This window comes from Petromyzon marinus, unplaced genomic scaffold (genome assembly GCF_048934315.1).
Source record: "Petromyzon marinus isolate PM22_M1 ecotype Great Lakes invasive population unplaced genomic scaffold, UKy_Petmar_22M1.pri1.0 PM_G_Scaffold_101, whole genome shotgun sequence".
NCBI lineage: Eukaryota > Metazoa > Chordata > Hyperoartia > Petromyzontiformes > Petromyzontidae > Petromyzon > Petromyzon marinus.
The window spans coordinates 224005-243163 of NW_027422653.1; the positions used below are offsets into that span (position 1 = coordinate 224005).

The 19159-nt window shown below is 40.6% G+C and overlaps 1 protein-coding gene across 2 annotated transcripts; it reads right to left on the bottom strand.

Annotated features, from left to right (window-relative positions):
* Positions 1-5059: 5059 nt before the first annotated feature.
* On the bottom strand, positions 5060-16532 carry LOC142908806 (speckle-type POZ protein-like). 2 transcript variants are annotated; one of them, XM_076059421.1, is made up of 9 exons: positions 16419-16532; positions 15735-15856; positions 15401-15552; positions 12070-12198; positions 11109-11286; positions 9660-9715; positions 9105-9227; positions 7936-8081; positions 5060-7773 (listed from the first exon to the last, which is right to left on the bottom strand). In XM_076059421.1, exons 3-9 carry the CDS (start codon positions 15428-15430, stop codon positions 7740-7742), a joined length of 696 nt encoding a protein of 231 aa, XP_075915536.1. In that variant the 5' UTR covers positions 15431-15552; positions 15735-15856; positions 16419-16532; the 3' UTR covers positions 5060-7739. The 2 variants fall into 2 exon arrangements, 1 of the variants encoding a protein (XP_075915536.1); XR_012932002.1 differs by lacking the exon at positions 9660-9715.
* Between the last annotated feature and the right edge of the window lie 2627 nt (positions 16533-19159).

A 19159-nucleotide genomic window follows, 5' to 3' on the forward strand; every position in this document is an offset into this window, starting at 1 on the left:
GTGTCTACAAACTAAGTTGCCTCTGTGGTAGTAGTTACATTGGAGAAACCAAACGCCATGTCTCGGACCGCATTTGTGAACACAAAACACGGTAGGACCAACACCTCGGCCGTGGCAGATCATTGTTATAATTCAGTAGGCTCACATGACATTGACTTTTCCAAGACAGAGGTTCTTTGTAAGCCATCTGGCTACCATGAGAGATTCGTTCATGAGGCTATCCACATATACAAGCACAGAGACAATTTCATCCGAGAAGATGGATTCTGGCTTAGCAATCATTGGAAAGATTTGATGAACCATTTCAGGTCTTAATTGATTGTTCACGCTTACAGTGGCTTTCAGACAGCATACATTAAAATTTTTCGTCTCCCCCCTCCTCTTTTCAGAACATAGATGGACTAGTCCTTCTAAATATACTGCCCAATCACTGCGCGTGGCGCTAACGTTTTTATAAATAATTAAATACACCGTTTAAAAATAAATAAATGTATGCAAACCGACACACCTGATGACGACCGTTTGTGTTATGGTCGAAACGTCGTGAGAATTTTTATTGTTTTATATATTTGATTATTTTATTGTTTCCCTTCAACGTGACTTTACCGAAAGAACTAAGAAAAGAGAAATCCATGTTTACAAGTCTGTCTCCTTCCTGTTTTATTTCCTCGTAATGATGAATATTTCATATTTTCAGATTCTGGTTAATGTATCAAGATGCGTTAAAATTGTGGGAAAGATATGTGACCGTTAGTCATTATACCCTGGTCAATGCAGGTTGGTGAGAAAACTCACCCGACGTGGATAACCACACACCACTTGCACTCAGATGACCCCAACCACTCGGGACTCAAGCAGGTACACGGATAGCACCGGGAGGTCTTCATCCAGCTGTGGATTGATCATGGTCAATGATGACATTCAATGTTTAAGGTGTAGTAGCGGTGCAATCGTTAGCGCAATGCACTATGAACCCAGCAGCGACTCAAGTTTGATTACTGATCACGGATGACATCACTAGCGAGTGATATCTGAACTAATTCTGGGCACCTACCTGTCCACCAATCCACACTGACCAATGTGGTGAATGATGGTCAAACAACCCCCATGGCAGAAACATCGTGGTGGAGGAATTTATCCAGCAGTGGATCGACAAAGGTCTTCACATTTAAATAAAATGTTTAGTGCCAAGTGATTGGACTACACATTTTAATTCTAGATTTAAAGCTTTCATGACTGCTAGGATCCATACTCTTTGGTTCTATTGGGTAAAGTCAGCGCTGTCCTCCAGACAGTCTCGTCCCTTCACCTGATGAAGGCCGCTTGTGTTGTGGCCGAAACGTCGTGATTTTTTGTTATGTTATTTTCACCTACGTGACTTTACCCAATAGAACCAAAGAGTACTACACATTTTACCCAGCAGAATGGCGGTGATTGTCGTACGCGCAAAACGAAATCGTCTCGCAAGTTCACAGTGTCATATTGTGCGTCTTCATTCTTTGTGCCGTCTGCCTTTTGCTCAGGCCAAGCGCGACATCCCGTGTAGTCACGGTGCTGTCACTGATCACCAATCGATTATATAATTACTGCACCTGAATGAGTTAAATAAAGACGTCACCCTACTGCTGCTCTATTTAAGACCGGGAGCAAGTGAGGGCTTTACCATTCTGGCGAATTGCCCGATGATGCTGGATGTAATTACCAGCGAAACGTCGTATTCAAACTGTAAATGTTGTGGATTCACCCTTCAACACAGCGGTGTGTAGTTTTTGTCAACGTGACACTTTTTTGCTGATTGGCCGTGTCGGGTGGTGGAGGGTTACGACACATTTATAACTAACGCGATCTAACCCAAAAACCTTTATTATGAATCACGACACTAATTAAACCATAACTAGCTACGTGTCCACCAGACTAACTACACTAATTACAACGTAACTAGCTACATAACCACCAGGCTAACTACACTAATTACACCGTACCTAGCTACGTAACCACCAGGCTAACTACAATAATTACACCGTAACTAGCTACGTGACCACCAGGCTAACTACACTAATTACACCGTAACTAGCTACGTAACCACCAGGCTAACTACACTAATTACACCGTAACTAGCTACGTGACCACCAGGCTAACGACACTAATTACACCGTAACTAGCTACATAACCACCAGGCTAACTACACTAATTACACCGTAACTAGCTACGTGACCACCAGGCTAACTACACTAATTACACCGTAACTACACTGGGAGTAGCTACAACGGACAGGACCCCAGCTTGGGTCCAGGTCCACGTGTTGGTGACTCTTCACGGACGTCGAATGTAGATCTTCAGGATGACAACAGCAATTCTGGGGACCCAGCTTATATCCTCCGTGGTCGTGGCTGGCCGCACCCTTGGCCACGACCACCTTCTAGAATCCTCGAGCAGGATCTCGCCCCGACACGTGACCACCCCTAGCCCCCCACTCGGGGACCCTGTGTAGACTTTACCAGTCACGTGTTCTCCAGGGTCAACCAGAGTGCCATGGCCTAAAGTAACCCGATTCCATGGCTGACACTCTCACACCCCATCCTGTAGGGGTCGGCAATGCACACCTGAGCGTGGTGTCACTCAGCGCTATGACTCAGCGCTCACAGAGCCCCTCTAGGGCCAGCACGACACCCGCATACAAGTGGTGTCCGCGATGTGAGTACATCGCACGCCGTGCCTCTCTAGGGCCGGCATTACACAGTGACATCCACGATGTCACTATATACGTGGTGTCCACGATGTGAGTACATCGCACACCGTGCCCCTCTAGCGCCGGCATTACACAGCGACGTCTGCGATGTCAGTACATCTGCATTCCTCTTTCCATCCAGAGTAACTCTCAGCATGCACCACTCCACACTTTTTTCCTAAATACTTTTCAGCTTTTGTTCCATGTTCTTGTTTGATCATTCTTATTTATCACCAGTGCTATGGTATAAGCCATGGTCCTTGTGTATTCTGTGCAACGGCATGGACCATAAATAGCTCGGCACACACCCGGCTTGTTGATGTCCAATTGAACGATGCAATGCGGTGGCACTGGAACCTTAAAGCAGGATCCAAAATCCTGGCTTCTCGAGTTGCCACGCATCACTTCCCCATCCATTTGCCTCAATACTGCAACTGTCCGGGAAGCACAGCAAATCGTGGAAAAACGAACGTCTCCCCATCCATTCGGATCTCAATACAGTCCCTCGCCAGCACTCGAGTCGCGCAAGCCTTTTTGGACCCACGCGCTTAACCTTCAACAATGTAACTTCAAACGTGATATTCTTGGGTCTTTCGGTAAAGTCACGTAGATAGGTTCAAAGAAAATAACAAAAAAAACTGCAACGTTTCGATCACAACACAAGCAATCGTCATCAGGAGAGCAATCTTATTATCTCTGAGATCAGGGCTAGGCCAGCCCTGAACAAGATCCGTCGACTCGATCAAGTCACTCACATTTCTGAAGAGATGCCGCGACACTTAGGTAATACCGATCGCCTTCACACTGACATCTGCTGTTGTCACTTCTCCCAATGGTAAACAGATCTTGTTCAGGGCTGGCCTAGCCCTGATCTCAGGGATAATAAGATTGCTCTCCTGATGACGATTGCTTGTGCTGTGATCGAAACGTCGTAGATTTTTTTTGTTATTTTATTTGAACCTATCTACGTGACTTTACCGAAAGACCCAAGAATGTGAATTCCTGCAGTCACGAAAGCTTTAAGGCAACATTCAAACGTGATTCTTGGAAATCCGAATGAAGTCCACAAGACACAAACACCTCATGAAAGACCCGGTACCTGGCTTCAATCTTCCGTAAAGCTTACGGGCTACCCTAAACAACATTCGGTCGATGCACAAAAAAGGAAAATAAAAAAAAAACTCTCCAGTGTGCGACTGGGGTCACCCAGAACCATGGAACATATAACAATTCAATGCCCGATTCACAAACATAATGGAGGCATTACAGTGATACAATCTGCTACAGCTGACGCAGTCATCCGGCTCTACCATCTCAAAGAAACATTATTGTAGTTGCTACACGTCTGCACATACGAATAAGAAGTTTGTGAAACTTGAATCGATGTGGTCATGCTATATAAAGCTGCTGCACTGGCTGAAATTGTCAGTTTGTATTTATGCATGGTGTTGTTGCAACGCGTTTTCTCAGTGGTCCGTGAACAGTACACGTCGTGTTGAGTGACCAGAACGACACGTACTGCCCCTTCGAGCTTAGTTGTTCCCCTAACTGATAAATGGAGGCTAATGAAAACACTGTTCGTACAGACGTGTCTAATGCCAGACAAGACATTGATGTATGGCACCAGTTACCGCAAATGCGAGCTGTTACCTGAGCAAAATGTAACCAAGCAAAAGGTACATTTAAAATGAATAAATCCAACACTCAGTTCAGCAGAAAATACTGAACGTATGATCACCAAAAATAGAATGCGACTTCTAGATTTGAAGCTTTTGTGACTGCAAGGATGAAATTGTCAGTTTGTATTTATGCATGTTGTTGTTGTTGCAACGCAACAACAACATGCATAGTGGTATTCCAAACTCCCAGGGTGGTGTATTATCATCTTGTGCTAATTCCAAGCTTTGTCAGTGGTGCATTTCATGCTAATTTCCTTTGTCAGAGCGTTTGCTGTTTGCCCCCTCACAGCTTAAAGGGAGGCGACCAGCGCTTGGCTTTCTTCACTCCAACGCTGCCCGCTGGACAGGTTGGTCCCTTCACCTGATGAAGGCCGCTTGTGTTGTGGCCGAAACGTCGTGATTTTTGTTTTAATTTTTTTACCTACGTGACTTTACCGAATAGAACCAAAGAGTAAGAATGCCACTTATAATAATACACATTAAACAGGATGTAATTGAATGGAGTGGTGGCACTAGGAAACTGACGAAACAACCAGTTAAATTCCCAGCCACAGTTAACATCAGTGGGTGAAGAATGACCGACATGGTGTGGTGAGGCCTTCGTTTAAGCAGTGGGTTGACAAAACGCTGTAAATGATGAACAGTGAACACATTACAATTCTCCAGTGAACTGTTTATCAACACATGGTAAACATGCCTTTAAAAGTGGCAAGGCTCCAAAATACAACTTGTTAAAATGTTGTTGTTGGGTGTCAATTGAAATTTGACATATCCACATATCTGTAACATTCCCAGAGTAAAGAACATGACAACTTAAACTGGACATATTTCCAGGTACATTAATGTTTATTCAACTTTTAAATACACAGCAAAATAGATTCAAAGCTTTCGTGACTGCAGGAATGACTCTTTGGTTCTTTCGGGTAAAGTCGTGTAGTAATTTCTTTCGACGAGACTTTACCGAAAAAAAGTGTAACACTGCAAAATGTCATAAATGAAAATATTAACATTATCAAAAACAATTTTAATGAAAAAAATGTGGAATAAGTGGTGCAGAGCTAAAAGCAGCTTTTTTTCTTATATCCAAATACTGATTTCTAGAAGAGATCAGATAACGGTAATATATTTACCACATGAAAAGGGTTTATATTGCCATTTATAATGCAAATCAATTTAGAAAACACGTAATATACAAGAATGGTTCATTTTGCAATTCCAATCATCTGCTGACAATTCATTGTAAAAGGGCCTTACAAAACATTTATATTACATCCAAAACAGTATTATCTGTAATGGAAAAAGATAAAAAGGTCAAACATTGGGGCACTATAAAGCATTTCTAGCTTCAAGTTTATATTTTTGTATTACAATTGTAGCAAAAAAATTTAATTTAACCAATTAACATTTTTCATCTCTGAATATGCAAAAAAACTCGTGGGAAGAACCCAAAACTGTCTTGCATGCAATCACACTTTTTCAAAACACACACTTTTTACAAAGACCATATTATTATTTCTGCAATTATATATATTTTTTGGCAGTTACAGTATATCCATTTTCCAATAAACATTTACATTTGGCGCAAAGTGTTTTCAATTTCGGAAGTCATACAAGGCAACAATTTGAAGAGTACATTATCGGTAACTGCCTGATACATTTCAGAGGTCAATTAGTCCACCGCACTGCACTGGCTGCACTCTGCTAAGCTTTTTTGTCACACTCACTTATGACAGCATAGACTTGCTGCAGATTAGAACCCCAATCAGATTTCAATGCTTTAACTCTCACCATGACAACAAATAACTTCCCCGAATCACCTAATCAGTTTTTAATTGAATAGGTAGAGTGCAATGTACCATATACATCTTTAGCATCAAATATATATAAGGACGAAACTAAAATATTAAACAAATAACAAAATAAATAGACTGCTTACAACACTGGCTATCCTTAATTTTGCATGTATTATCCAACTTGTTTTGTACGTTTAACACGTAAAAAAACCTCCAACATTCTCGTCGTTTGCATTTGTTCATATCCCAACACATTGCATTAGATTGTAATATTCTTCAAATCGACTCAAATCCATGACACTGCTCATTTGTTGTACTTTCATATTATATCCTGCAGCTTTGAATATTATTTAAATCTGTGCTTCCAAATCTATGTGTGTAATCCTTCAAAGCTTATGCAATTTTATGTACAATTTAATTTTAAGTGAGAGGTTACGTAAAACAGCGCTGATGCAAAAATTATGGTCCTTCCAATCACGTAAAACTCTGGGTTGACATGATGCTACGAGTTGGTAATAGATTAAATTTATAATAAAAACAAATCATTACAATATAATACGAAACAAAACTTAGAAAACAGCACATCTTGTTTCCGTGAAAACAAACTACTAAATTGATGGAAGTAAGATTTACTTTTGTTGTAAGTCAAAAATCTTTGGGTCATACATGAAAGCCCATACAAGCAAAAAAGTGAAGTTATCAACTGCGTAACGTGACCAAATTGATGCTGTGCCTTGCCTTTTCTTACACCGAGCACTCCATCCATGCTTTGTTATACGCAGGATACACGACTGCAATATTATCTTTGTCAGTCTTCAAACTCGGCAATCATAGTACTCCTGTTCTAGTCAATGCATAAGCTGTCTGTGCAATGAAAAATCAATCTGAAAAGTTTACCTCTTGAATTAAGGCCTTATATGGCTTGGCACATTCTTATCTTTCAGAACTGGTTGTTCCCTATACCACTATCTGTAACCTTGAGTACACAGACACTGGACGAATACTCATCCTTCATGTTAAGGTAGACATTGCAGGGTTTTAGACCATTCTGTTTTTGCTTAACTAAACAATTGAACCAAATTGTCCTACCACCTAGGGACAATCACATCGAACGTTTTATTTTACACTCTCTCAATTGGGATATGTCGTGGTGTTTATTAGGTTGTAGTTTTCCATTTTTTCTACATATGTACTTGTTTATAGAGTTGTAGATGTATAGATGTAGCACTATATTACATGGTAAAGTTAATTTGGCCACCTTTTTGTGAAAGTAAACAAATTTGCTTAAATTAACATTATTTTCAAAGCAGAGGAAAGTTGGTAGTCTGATGCAAAGTCTTCACGGTTGTTTGCATGGAGGCCACAGGTAAATAACCGCACCGTGCAGCCCAAGTTTTCCTGGTCATAGATGTTCTTTGCCTGCCACCGTTAAGTCTGTTTGAGACGCTTGCATGGAGGTCCCAGCTGTGGAGACTGGGCCGTGGCCAAGGCACGGAAAGCATCCGCAACCAGGTGAGGGCGAGACAGAACCATGGACTTTCAGCCCGCCGTCTCCATTACGTCCATCGCATGACTGCAAGTACAAGTCAGGGTTAAGCGAGCTCCTAATAAGCAGTGTCTATAAGGATTGGGGCAAACGGTTAGTCTCCATTAAAAGGGACTGTAATGCAAATTGCCATGTAAGCATCATCAATGTTACGCAGCTCAGTGACAGTCACACTCTCACTAGACTTGCCTGTTTATTATGAAGTCAATGGCCCGGGCCTTCAACTGCTCTGCACTGTGCAAATCGGCCAAGATCAAAGTCTCTGCAACATTTTCCACCGACAAGTTTGTGCATAGTGCCTCCTCGCACATCACCTTCAACCTCTCTAATGCATACTTGAGAAAAGTAAAAACAAAGTGCAATTTCAGTATTAAGAACACTATTTTCTCTACCTATTTCGCTTGTATAACATTCCCTCACCCCATGAACTACTTTATAAACGCAGTATACAGCAGTCAAATGTTTGAGAATTTTCTTAAAACATGGCATCAACCTTTCAGCATATTTATGTTTTAAGTCATGTATTTATTGATCTCTACTATAATTAGGGGTCCTTGTCCTAAACTTTATTATATTGGTTACAAAGTCATGCAAATTACAAAGGAGGTGAGATGTTGTTTTCCAAGAGCTTAAAAAGTTTGGTTGTTAAGCTGATAAACAATGCAACTGCAAGCCACCATATTTCAACTCTAGCAGAATATTAAACTTTAATGAACAAAGCTTGAACATGCGACTTTATACGATTTGTATTCTTATTTCATTACAATCGCTTTAGGAACTATTGAATATGATGTTCCAGAAGGGAGAGTAATGACTCTTAACTGATTATCTGGCAGATCTTCAGGAACAGCAGGATATCCGTTTCCTTAATAAAAGTATATTTGTTCCAATTTATTTCTATACAGCCATGCCACATCAAACAATCTTTTAAAACACTTCCCTTTATTTTATTACTAATTGTATCAATTGTTAATGTGATTAACAAAAAACCCTCAAAACAAGAACACACAGCCAAATGGTTGCACTTAGGATAAAAATGCTGCATGTGAATGCACTTCAATGCACACGTACTAGCCTCTAGCATGGACTAATACCAGTTTGACATTCAATTCAATCGTGAAATTGCATGACAATTTATATTTTTTGTTGAAAATTCAATCATCTCCCAGGACATCAATTCCAAAACCTGAAAGCACGAATGTGAACGTCTACATCATATACATTTGCTATTCATATTATTTGTGACACGGGCTTTAGAAAATACCTAAATGCTGTTTTAATTTCACTTGCGACCTACAACTGCATACCGATTCATCACAAGGTGGTGCGATCTCATGTTAATATTTTAAGCGTGTAACCTTGTCAGCAGCGGCCAGCAGCTCATCAGCCATCTTCTCCAGGTTTGGAGCCCTTCCCGTATAGACAAAACTCATCATTTCCTTGAACACGTCAGGCTCCACATCATTAATCTCCACTCGATTCTGCAAGGTAGCAACACAATATATTCAAATTAACTTCGGCATATATTGGGAGACGAAAATATAGCATTAAATTAAATAAAATAAACATCCTTTATATCTACACAACACATGTAAAGTGGCTCCATTCAAGTTGTATTCAACTTGCCGATGACTATTTATTGCGCGTAATAAATCCATTCTTGACACACATGCAATGGCCTTCTGTGAAATGTTGAATATAAAATAGCTATAAAATACAATCTAACATTCCCTCGGAATGAATACTTTTTGATAATAAATGTGCAATGCGCCAAAAGAGTTACTAGGGTAATAGTTCAACATTTGACAGCACTCTCAAGAGATACTTATCAACCGATCCATTGTGACAAATGCACCTTGGAAATGTATGATCACAGTATTAATGTGCTGTATTAAGATTGCATTTAAAGATACCTTTTTGCTCTCTTCCATTTCATGTTCAAACATAGCATTAAAAACAAGTGACCGACCTGAAAAAGGTAAAGCAACTGTTAACAAATAGAGTAAAACCTTGGATTGCGAGAATAATTTGTTCCGGAAACGTGTTTGTAATCCAAAGCACTCGTATATCAAAGCACTCGTATATCAGTTGTGATCACGTGACGCTCGGCAGACAAAGCGTATACGTACGACTCGTATTGCAAAACCTCACTCGTTTATCAAATTAATATTTATTTAAAAAATTTGCTCGTCTTGCAAAACACTTGCAGACCAAGTTACTCGCAATTCAAGGTTTTACTGTACAGTGAATTGGAAAAACACCGGAATGTGGTACAGACACATTTAGATTTTATATCTAGAGATCAAATAATCTAGATACAAAAGAGGTAAAATCCAGATCCATATTTTATTTCATATGGCATATCCATTACAGATTTGTAAAACATGGACACAAATAAATGTCCAAATTAGAGGCTCAAAACCTACACAATAACTACATTGTGAAAAATGAATTCCTGCACAACGATGATATAGTGAAGTAAATAAAAACGGAATAAAAACTTTAGCAACAGGATTATTAAATATGTTTATCTCTCACACAATACAATATTACATTTATATATATGTAGTGACATCGCAAATGTCACTGTGTAATGCCGGCTACAGAGAGGCACGGCGTGCGATGTATTAACATCGCGGGCACCACGTGGATGTGGGTGCAGTACCGGCCCGAGAGGGGCATGGTGAGTGCTGTCTGACAGTGCTGAGTGGCACCACGCTCTGCGTGCGGTGCCGACCCCTACAGGATAGGGTGTGAGAGTGCTGGCCATGGGAATGGGGTTACCAAGGGCCATGGCACTTGACCACGAAGGACACGTGACCGGTAAAGTGTACACAGGGCCCCCAGGTGGGGGCTAGGGGTGGTCACGTGTCAGGGCCGGGAACCCGCTAGAGGATTCCAGAAGGTGGCCGTGGCCAAGGGCGGAGCCACCCTCGCCACAGAGGATAAAAGCCGGGTCCCTGAGAGGGACCGGCTGCTGTTGTTCATCCTGAAGAATATACGTCCTACAAGAGTCACCAACACGTGGGTCCGGTCCGCCGTAGCTAATTCCCGTGTAAATAGTGTAGATAGCCTGGTGGTCCACCACCATAGGTTGTTCATGTGTTAAGGGGTAGTACCCCGTGTGTTGGTTGAAGAAGTGCGTCTGTGACTCAGTTGAATTCATTACACATATTTACTGATGTATCCTTTAACAAAAAGCATTACAAATTGACGTAAGCATTTGCCAGTGGTAGTTAATAAAATTCAGTGTAAAACAGGAAATGGCTGTAGTTGATTACCCCAAACTAATTACAGTATCATTAATTATATGGTTCTATTGTACACTAAACGACGCATGTGTTGCTTGTTGTGGCACAGACCTGCCAATACGGCCTTGTGGGCTTTAAACTCCTGGCCACCAACACGAAGCAGGCAGTCAGTGAAGCGGGAATTGTCCCAGATCTCCCCGAAGTCAACTGCCAGCCGGCAATCTGGTACTTTGAATGTACTCATGCTGGATTGACCAGAAATGTTCACGGAATCCTGCCCCACACTAACCTGCATAAACATCAACCAGCTTTGAGAAGGCATTTGATGATTTTTTTTTACAAATCCTCACTTAACTTCACATTTTGCATGAAGATGTAGGCTTTGGTTCAATCAAGCAAGCAAATCTGCACAAACATCCTATATCAGAACAAGTGTTGTGAATAATGCCAAAATAGTGGTCCGTGAAATGTTTTTCATATTAATCAATTTTCATTCTATATTTTTGTCAAGTTATTTTACACTGTATAAACAGTTTCAACAGGTAGTGAGGCCCCTAATTATGGGTTCTGCACAACAACAGAGGAAGTGAACAGCCCTCCTTGATGTGCTTCCTTTCATTATCAAAAATGCTTGTATTTTGTAAAGGATTTTAAAGGTAAAAAAATTTAATCTGGTGATTAAAAGGACCCCCCCAAGGACAATAAACATTTACATCAAACTGGCTGATGTCCGAGAATAGGAAAAGGAATTCATGTGGCGACATTTAAACAAAACACTTTATGTAATACCTGACATTCTAGTTTATAAAAATGTCAAGGTATAAATATAAACACTATCCAGAGGGAGAAAACCTAAAAAAAATTACGCTTGATTATTTAATTGTTGTGCTATGTTAACTCTAGCACCAGTGGAGGAAAAAAGTGCTTGGAAAACTCATGTTAACAATTTCCTTGTATGGAACAGGGAAAGTAATTATTACAATCTTCAATTAAGTAGAATATTGACTCCAACTGTGCAATTGTAATGACTAAAATAGAAAATTACACATTAGCCGCAGCATGTCATACTTACTTCACCAAAGAGTGTCAGTTTGTTATCTGGAAGCAAGCTATTAGATTCATCAAGCAAAAAATCTCTTCGAATGAATTTTTTTAAATCCCCAGTCTTTTCCTTGGACAAAGCGGTATGCTCGCGGGGTCTCTGTAAAAAAATAGGTTTCAAACAATACTCACCAGTTCTTACAATAAACTGTGGTAATTTCATGTAATGGGAAAAAAACTTCATTATATTTTCAAAATGTAAAGATAGCAATGTATTCTAAAGCCCTGCGCCACGGTGGCAGTCAACTACCTTGCCTGGTATATAGGTCATGGGTTCGATCTCAACCCTGATGCCTGTATATTTGGAGTCTGCATGTTCTCCTTGTGCTTGCATGTATTTTTATCCAGGTCTTCCGGTTTTTCCCTCCATATTTATAAAAATCCAGAGTATTTGGCTGCTATGCATTTCCACACAATAAGCCATCTCGTTAGGCTATTGTTTGTGGCCAGGGCACTTCTGAAAAAGAGCTATGTACAGTGAGGAAAAAAAAGTATTTGATCCCCTGCTGATTTTGTACGTTTGCCCACTGACAAAGAAATGATCAGTCTATCATTTTAATGATAAGGTTTATTTGAACAGTGAGAGACAGAATAACAACAAAATCCAGAAAAACGCATGTCAAAAATGTTATAAATTGATTTGCATTTTAATGAGGGAAATAAATATTTTACCCCTCTGCAAAACATGACCTAGTACTTGGTGGCAAAACCCTTGTTGGCAATCACAGAGGTCAGACGTTTCTTGTAGTTGGCCACCTGGTTTGCACACATCTCAGGAGGGATTTTGTCCCACTCCTCTTTGCAGATCTTCTCCAAGTCATTAAGGTTTCGAGGCTGACGTTTGGCAACTCGAACCTTCAGCTCCCTCCACATATTTTCTATGGGATTAAGGTCTGGAGACTGGCTAGGCCACTCCAGGACCTTAATGTGCTTTTTCTTGAGCCACTCCTTTGTTGCCTTGGCCGTGTGTTTTGGGTTATTGTCATGCTGGAATACCCATACACGACCCATTTTCAATGCCCTGGCTGAGGGAAGGAGGTTCTCACATGGCCCCGTCCATTTTCCCTTTGATGCGGTGAAGTTGTCCCGTCCCCTTAGCAGAAAAACACCCCCAAAGCATAATGTTTCCACCTCCATGTTTGACAGTGGGGATGGTGTTTTTGGCATCATAGGCAGCATTCCTCCTCCTCCAAACACGGCGAGTTGAGTTGATGCCAAAGAGGTCCATTTTGGTCTCATCTGACCACAACACTTTCACCCAGTTGTCCTCTGAATCACTCAGATGTTCATTGGCAAGCTTCAGACGGGCATGTATATGTGCTTTCTTGAGCAGGGGGACCTTGCGGGCGCTGCAGGATTTCAGTCCTTCACGGCGTAGTGTGTTACCAATTGTTTTCTTGGTGGCTATGGTCCCAGCTGCATTGAGATCATTGACAAGATCCTCCTGTGTAGTTCTGGGCTGATTCCTCACCGTTCTCATGATCATTGCAACCCCACGAGGTGAGATCTTGCATGGGGCCCCAGACCGAGGGAGATTGACAGTTCTTTTGTGTTTCTTCCATTTGCGAATAATCGCACCAACTGTTGTCACCTTCTCACCAAGCTGCTTGGCAATGGTCTTGTAGCCCATTCCAGCCATGTGTAGGTCTACAATCTTGTCCCTGCCATCCTTGGAGAGCTCTTTGGTCTTGGCCATGGTGGAGAGTTTGGAATCTGATTGATTGCTTCTGTGGAAAGGTGTCTGTTATACAGGTAAGCTGAGATTAGGAGCACTCCCTTTAAGAGTGTGCTCCTAATCTCAGCTCGTTACCTGTATAAAAGACACCTGGGAGCCAGAAATCTTTCTGATTGAGAGGGAGTCAAATACTTATTTCCCTCATTAAAATGCCAATCAATTTATACAATTTTTGACATGCGTTTTTCTGGATTTTGTTGTTGTTATTCTGTCTCTCACTGTTCAAATAAACCTACCATGAAAATTATAGACTGATCATTTCTTTGTTAGTGGGCAAACGTATAAAATCAGCAGGGCATCAAATACTTTTTTCCCACACTGTAGCTCAGTGGGCCTTGCCTGGTAAAATAAAAATAGTTCAGTTTAGCTTTTAACTTCAAGGTAGATGAAAATCAGACCTGGATTTAAGTGTATGAAGATATAGTTCATATGGATTAGGTGAATGTGTTTGTGTATTAATAATGCTTGTCTTTGTAAACATGGTTGTGTGACGTGAGTTACATGTTAACATTACCAAAGACAACACCAAAGCAAATACTAAGAAAAAAACATGAAAGTTTAAAACAAAAAGATAGATTTAGACTCTCAGAGAAATGTTAATAGCCTTAGCAAAGCACAGTAAATGTATGGATGTCATCACTTAAAATAGTTATCGCGCATTGAAAGAGTATCCTGAAAGTAATAAGGCAATTATAAAACAAACAATATGAACCACTAAAGCAAGGTAAAGGAGAAGTGTGAAATGGGATGAAAATGCCAACCTTTGTAAAACCACCAGAAATGAATAAAAAAATGGATGAGAATACAAACAAAAATAATGAAGTTGTAATAAACAGTGAGTGCAAGCAGAAAAAATAAAGCCGTCACTTGATAAATTACAATGGAATAACACATGGTGAAGATTGTAAAACTAGGAAAAGAAATGTCCGTGAATGACAATGTCCAGGTACACTAAGCAAAATAAAATTATTATTGGAGGGTCAATATCATGGAAAACACAAAAAATATGCATAATGGAAACTCCTGAAGGTGGAACAGGATCAAGATCACTTTTGGAATATGAATTTGATAATGAAAAGTTGCAATGTGCTACAGGATGAAAGATTCCAATCTAGTGCATATTACCTACTATGAAACACTGATTACAAATAGAAACACTGACAAATGGAATAAAACTACAAAGTACACAAAGCGTGGAGAGAAGTATGTTGAGAATTACAGTGAGAAACTGAAAGAGGAACACGTTGGTCAAATCAAAACGGCAAATTAGAGACATCATATTGACTGTTGTAAATATAGATTGGGCTTGGACAGGACACATCGCTAAATGGGATGGTTGATGGATGAGACTAGTGGTCGAATGGGAAGAAAAGTAGAGTACATGCTCAAGACGATGTCAAACGTAGACAAGGAGATATTAGATCAGCTCATGTGAAGGATGAGGGATGGTGTTCGTAAGGTTTATACAATGTTTCAAGCAGTCGATAAATAATGGCTGATTATGATATAATCCTGTTACCAAATACACATATGACGTGAATTGATACTTTAATACAAGTAGTTTCACCCATAGCCTTGGTTTCCTCTCCCTTGGCATTAAGAATAGAAATCTTGAACTTGGCGTAGACTTCACTCTTGGGACAGCTGACCAATAACAAGTACAACGATAGGTAATCTTTGCTCTCTTCGTCAAAACCCTCGGGGTTTATGCGTAGGCACCTGATTGAACATATGAACAAGACATGGTCGTTAATATTAGGTGTGTATGTACGCGCAGACTACATTACTAAAACAATATAGTATGAACTAAAACATGCACTATGCAAAATTGTTCTAGTAAAGCACCTCCGTGAGCATTGTGATTTTTTTTAATGTCATAAAATAGCCAGAATTTACTGTACCATTTCAATGTATCATTGGTGCCTGCTGAAAATGTAGAACTCTTGAGAACTTGGCCCATTTCTTCAAGACAGAAGCTGAAATTGTTGATGGTCCACATATAAGAGAACTTTACCACCTTAACCTGAAATACACGAGCACATAACAGCTATAAAGCTCATTCATTACCATAAATACATGACCATTGACAAACCCTGAAGTATTTCACCCACACATCTGAATATTGTGCTCAAAAACACAAACTGTCTATAAGGAAAGAAACATTACTGTAAATGAAAGGGTCTTATTAGTGTTCTGGGATTACCTTGCATGTTCATTACTGCACAGCGTTAACACAAGTCTCAACATGTCATAGATTAGAGTGTGCAATAAAAGCCCTTTTTATTTTTTTTATTTGATAAAAACTGCTGCCCCTTTTGTAAAAATACACTACCAGTCAAAATCAGAGACAATTATCTAGTATAATGTTGTTAGTGCAATTCTATGAACTTTGCAATCTGATGTACAAAAATAGCCTGTACAATGATAATCCATAATTGCACTTACACATAATTATGAAACCATTTTGGATGGCTTTGCAATTAACAAAAAACGTGTAAAAGTTAAATGCATTAGCCATGCGCATACTTTGACCGGCACAAGACGGAGACCCGTTGAATGTGATTGGCCACAGGGGAACAAGTTACCTGTGTGTAGCACCAGCTTTCTGCGATGGGCGCATTGGACATTTCAGACGGAGGTGGGGGGCTCGGGGCCCTGGACATGTTTGCATTGAATGCGAGGGAAGTGACATCATCAGGTGACATTAAGAGGGAAGTGACATCATGAGGTGACATTAAGCAGGAAGTGACATCATCAGGCGACATTAAGAAGGAAGTGACATCAGGCGACATTTAGACGGAAGTGACATCATCAGGTGACATTGAGAGGGGAAGTGACATCAATAGGCATCAATAAGAGGGAAGTGACATCATCAGGCGATATTAACAGGGAAGTGACATCATTAGGCGACATTAAGAGGTAAGTGACATCATCAGGCGACATTAAGAGGGAAGTGACATCATCAGTCAACATTAAGAGGGAAGTGACATCATTAGGCGACATTAAGAGGGAAGTGACATCATCAGGCGATATTAACATGTAAGTGACATCATCAGGCGATATTAACACGTAAGTGACTACGAGATTACGAGTTAAATGTTCTTGCTGTGGTTTTCACACCTGACGATGATTGCTTGTGTTGCGGTCGAAACGTCGTAAGAATTTTATTGTTTTATATATTTTTATTATTATTTAATTGTTTCCCTTCTACGTGGTGACTTTACCGAAAGAACAAAGAATATGAATCGCCGCAGTCACGAAAGATTTAAATAATTAAATAAAATTGCAAGAGATTGATTATTCGTGCAAAAGAGCGTCGCGTAACCGATCACTCAGGAGTGGGACCTGCGCCTTTAGTGGCACCCCGACGTGAAACGAGCACACGGCACCAACTGTCCCCACTTCCTGAAACGGAACGGGGTTTTACAATCGATGCACGTGCAACTAGTCTCAATGATTGTTGCGCACAGGAGTGCTTCAGGAGAGCATCAGCGAGGTTTTACTGTTCCTCCTCCACTGGAGGGGCGCAGGCTACAGCACAGCGGTTTACCACCAGGCACTCCGTAGTTTGGGTTGTGTGGACACAACATCGCAGGGCTGTGAGACTTCTTGAAGGAGGAGATGTGGCACATCAGCCTGTTGATGTTTTGATTTAAAGCTTTCCTTACTGCAGTAATTCATATTCTTAGCTCTTTCGGTAAAGTCACGTTGAAGGGAAACAATAAAATATATTTTGATCTAAAGCTTTCGTGACTGCAGTAATTCATATTCTTAGTTTTTTCGGTAAAGTCACGTTGAAGAGAAACAACAAAATAACAAAATATATATAAAACAATAAAAAATTCTCACGACGTTTCGACCATAACTCAAACGGTCATCATCAGGTGTGTTGGTTTGCATAAATTTATTTTTAAACGGCACATTTATTTATAAATTATGATGACCGTTTGAGTTATGGTCGAAACGTCGTGAGATTTTTTTTATTGTTTTATATATATTTTGTTATTTTGTTGTTTCTCTTCAACGTGACTTTACCGAAAAAACTAAGAATAATAAAATATATATTGTGTTATATATATATTTTATTGTTTTATTGTTTCCCTTCAACGTGACTTTACCGAAAGAGCTAAGAATATGAATTACTGCAGTCACGAAAGCTTTAAATCAAGAGTCCATCTATGTTCTGAAAAGAGGAGGGGGGAGACGAAAAATTAATTTATGCTGTCTGAAAGCCACCGTAAGCGTGAACAATCAATTAAGACCTGAAATGGTTTATCAAATCCTTCCAATGATTGCTAAGCCAGAGTCCATTTTCTCGGTTGAAAGTGTCTCTGTGTTTGTATATGTGGATAGCCTCATGAACAAATCTCTCATGGTAGCCAGATGGATTGCAAAGAACCTCTGTCTTGGAGAAGTCAATGTAATGTGAGCCTACTGAATTATAACAGTGATCTGCCATGGCCGAGGTGTTGGTCCTACCGTGTTTAAGGTCTGCTTTGTGTTCACGAATGCGGTCCGAGACATGGCGTTTGGTTTCTCCAATGTAACTACTACCACAGAGACAACTTAGTTTGTAGACACCAGGGTACTGTATGTCGTGATAGCGAACTAATGCGTATAATGCTCCCACATTCATAATGAACTTAGGTGGGTGACCACTATTGATTCCAATGTCACAGGGCTATACCTAATACATGAAAACTTGAAATGAAACTTGAATAACAGACTGTTGAGGAAATTGCTGTTGGCGAGTAACAGCGTCTATGAAGGCTGGCACAGCACACGAGCAGTGGGTGGCCAACAGCAGGCCGGGCCACCAGAGACCCACAGAGACCCACAGGGAAACATAGATTCTGACAGAGACACACAGAGACCCACAGAGACTCAGAGAGACCGACAGAGACACACAGAGACCCAGAGACACCCACAGAGACACACTGAGATACACAGAGACCAACAGACACAGAGACTCATAGAGACCCACAGGGACACACAGAGACCCGTACAGACCCGTAGAGACTCATAGAGACCCATATACACCCAGAGTGACTGAGACTCGTAGACACCCATAGAGGCTCAGGGACTCACAGAGACCCATAGAGACACCATCACCACCACCATCACAACCATGATCATCACCACCATCACAACCACCACCACGATCACACTGCACCAGGTACTCATTTAAAGCCATACCGACCCATGGAAAGCGGTTTAAATATTCGGCACCATTATTGGTCGTGAGTGGGGAGGAATTGAACTCTGTTCACTGGGTTCGCAACACAGCATTGCAAGCCACCACACTGCCGCTCCCCATTAGGACGAC

What these genes read in the sequence shown, in the direction of transcription:
- LOC142908806 (XM_076059421.1), bottom strand. Translation starts at nt 15,430, where the DNA reads ATGCCAAGGGAGAGGAAACCAAGGCTATGG. An exon ending in TGCTGGCCGCTGCTGACAAG is followed by an intron (nt 8,082 to 9,104) that starts GTTACACGCTTA and finishes ACTTTTCTCAAG; the next exon opens with TATGCATTAGAGAGGTTGAA. An exon ending in ATTGACTTCATAATAAACAG is followed by an intron (nt 7,774 to 7,935) that starts GCAAGTCTAGTG and finishes TTGTACTTGCAG; the next exon opens with TCATGCGATGGACGTAATGG.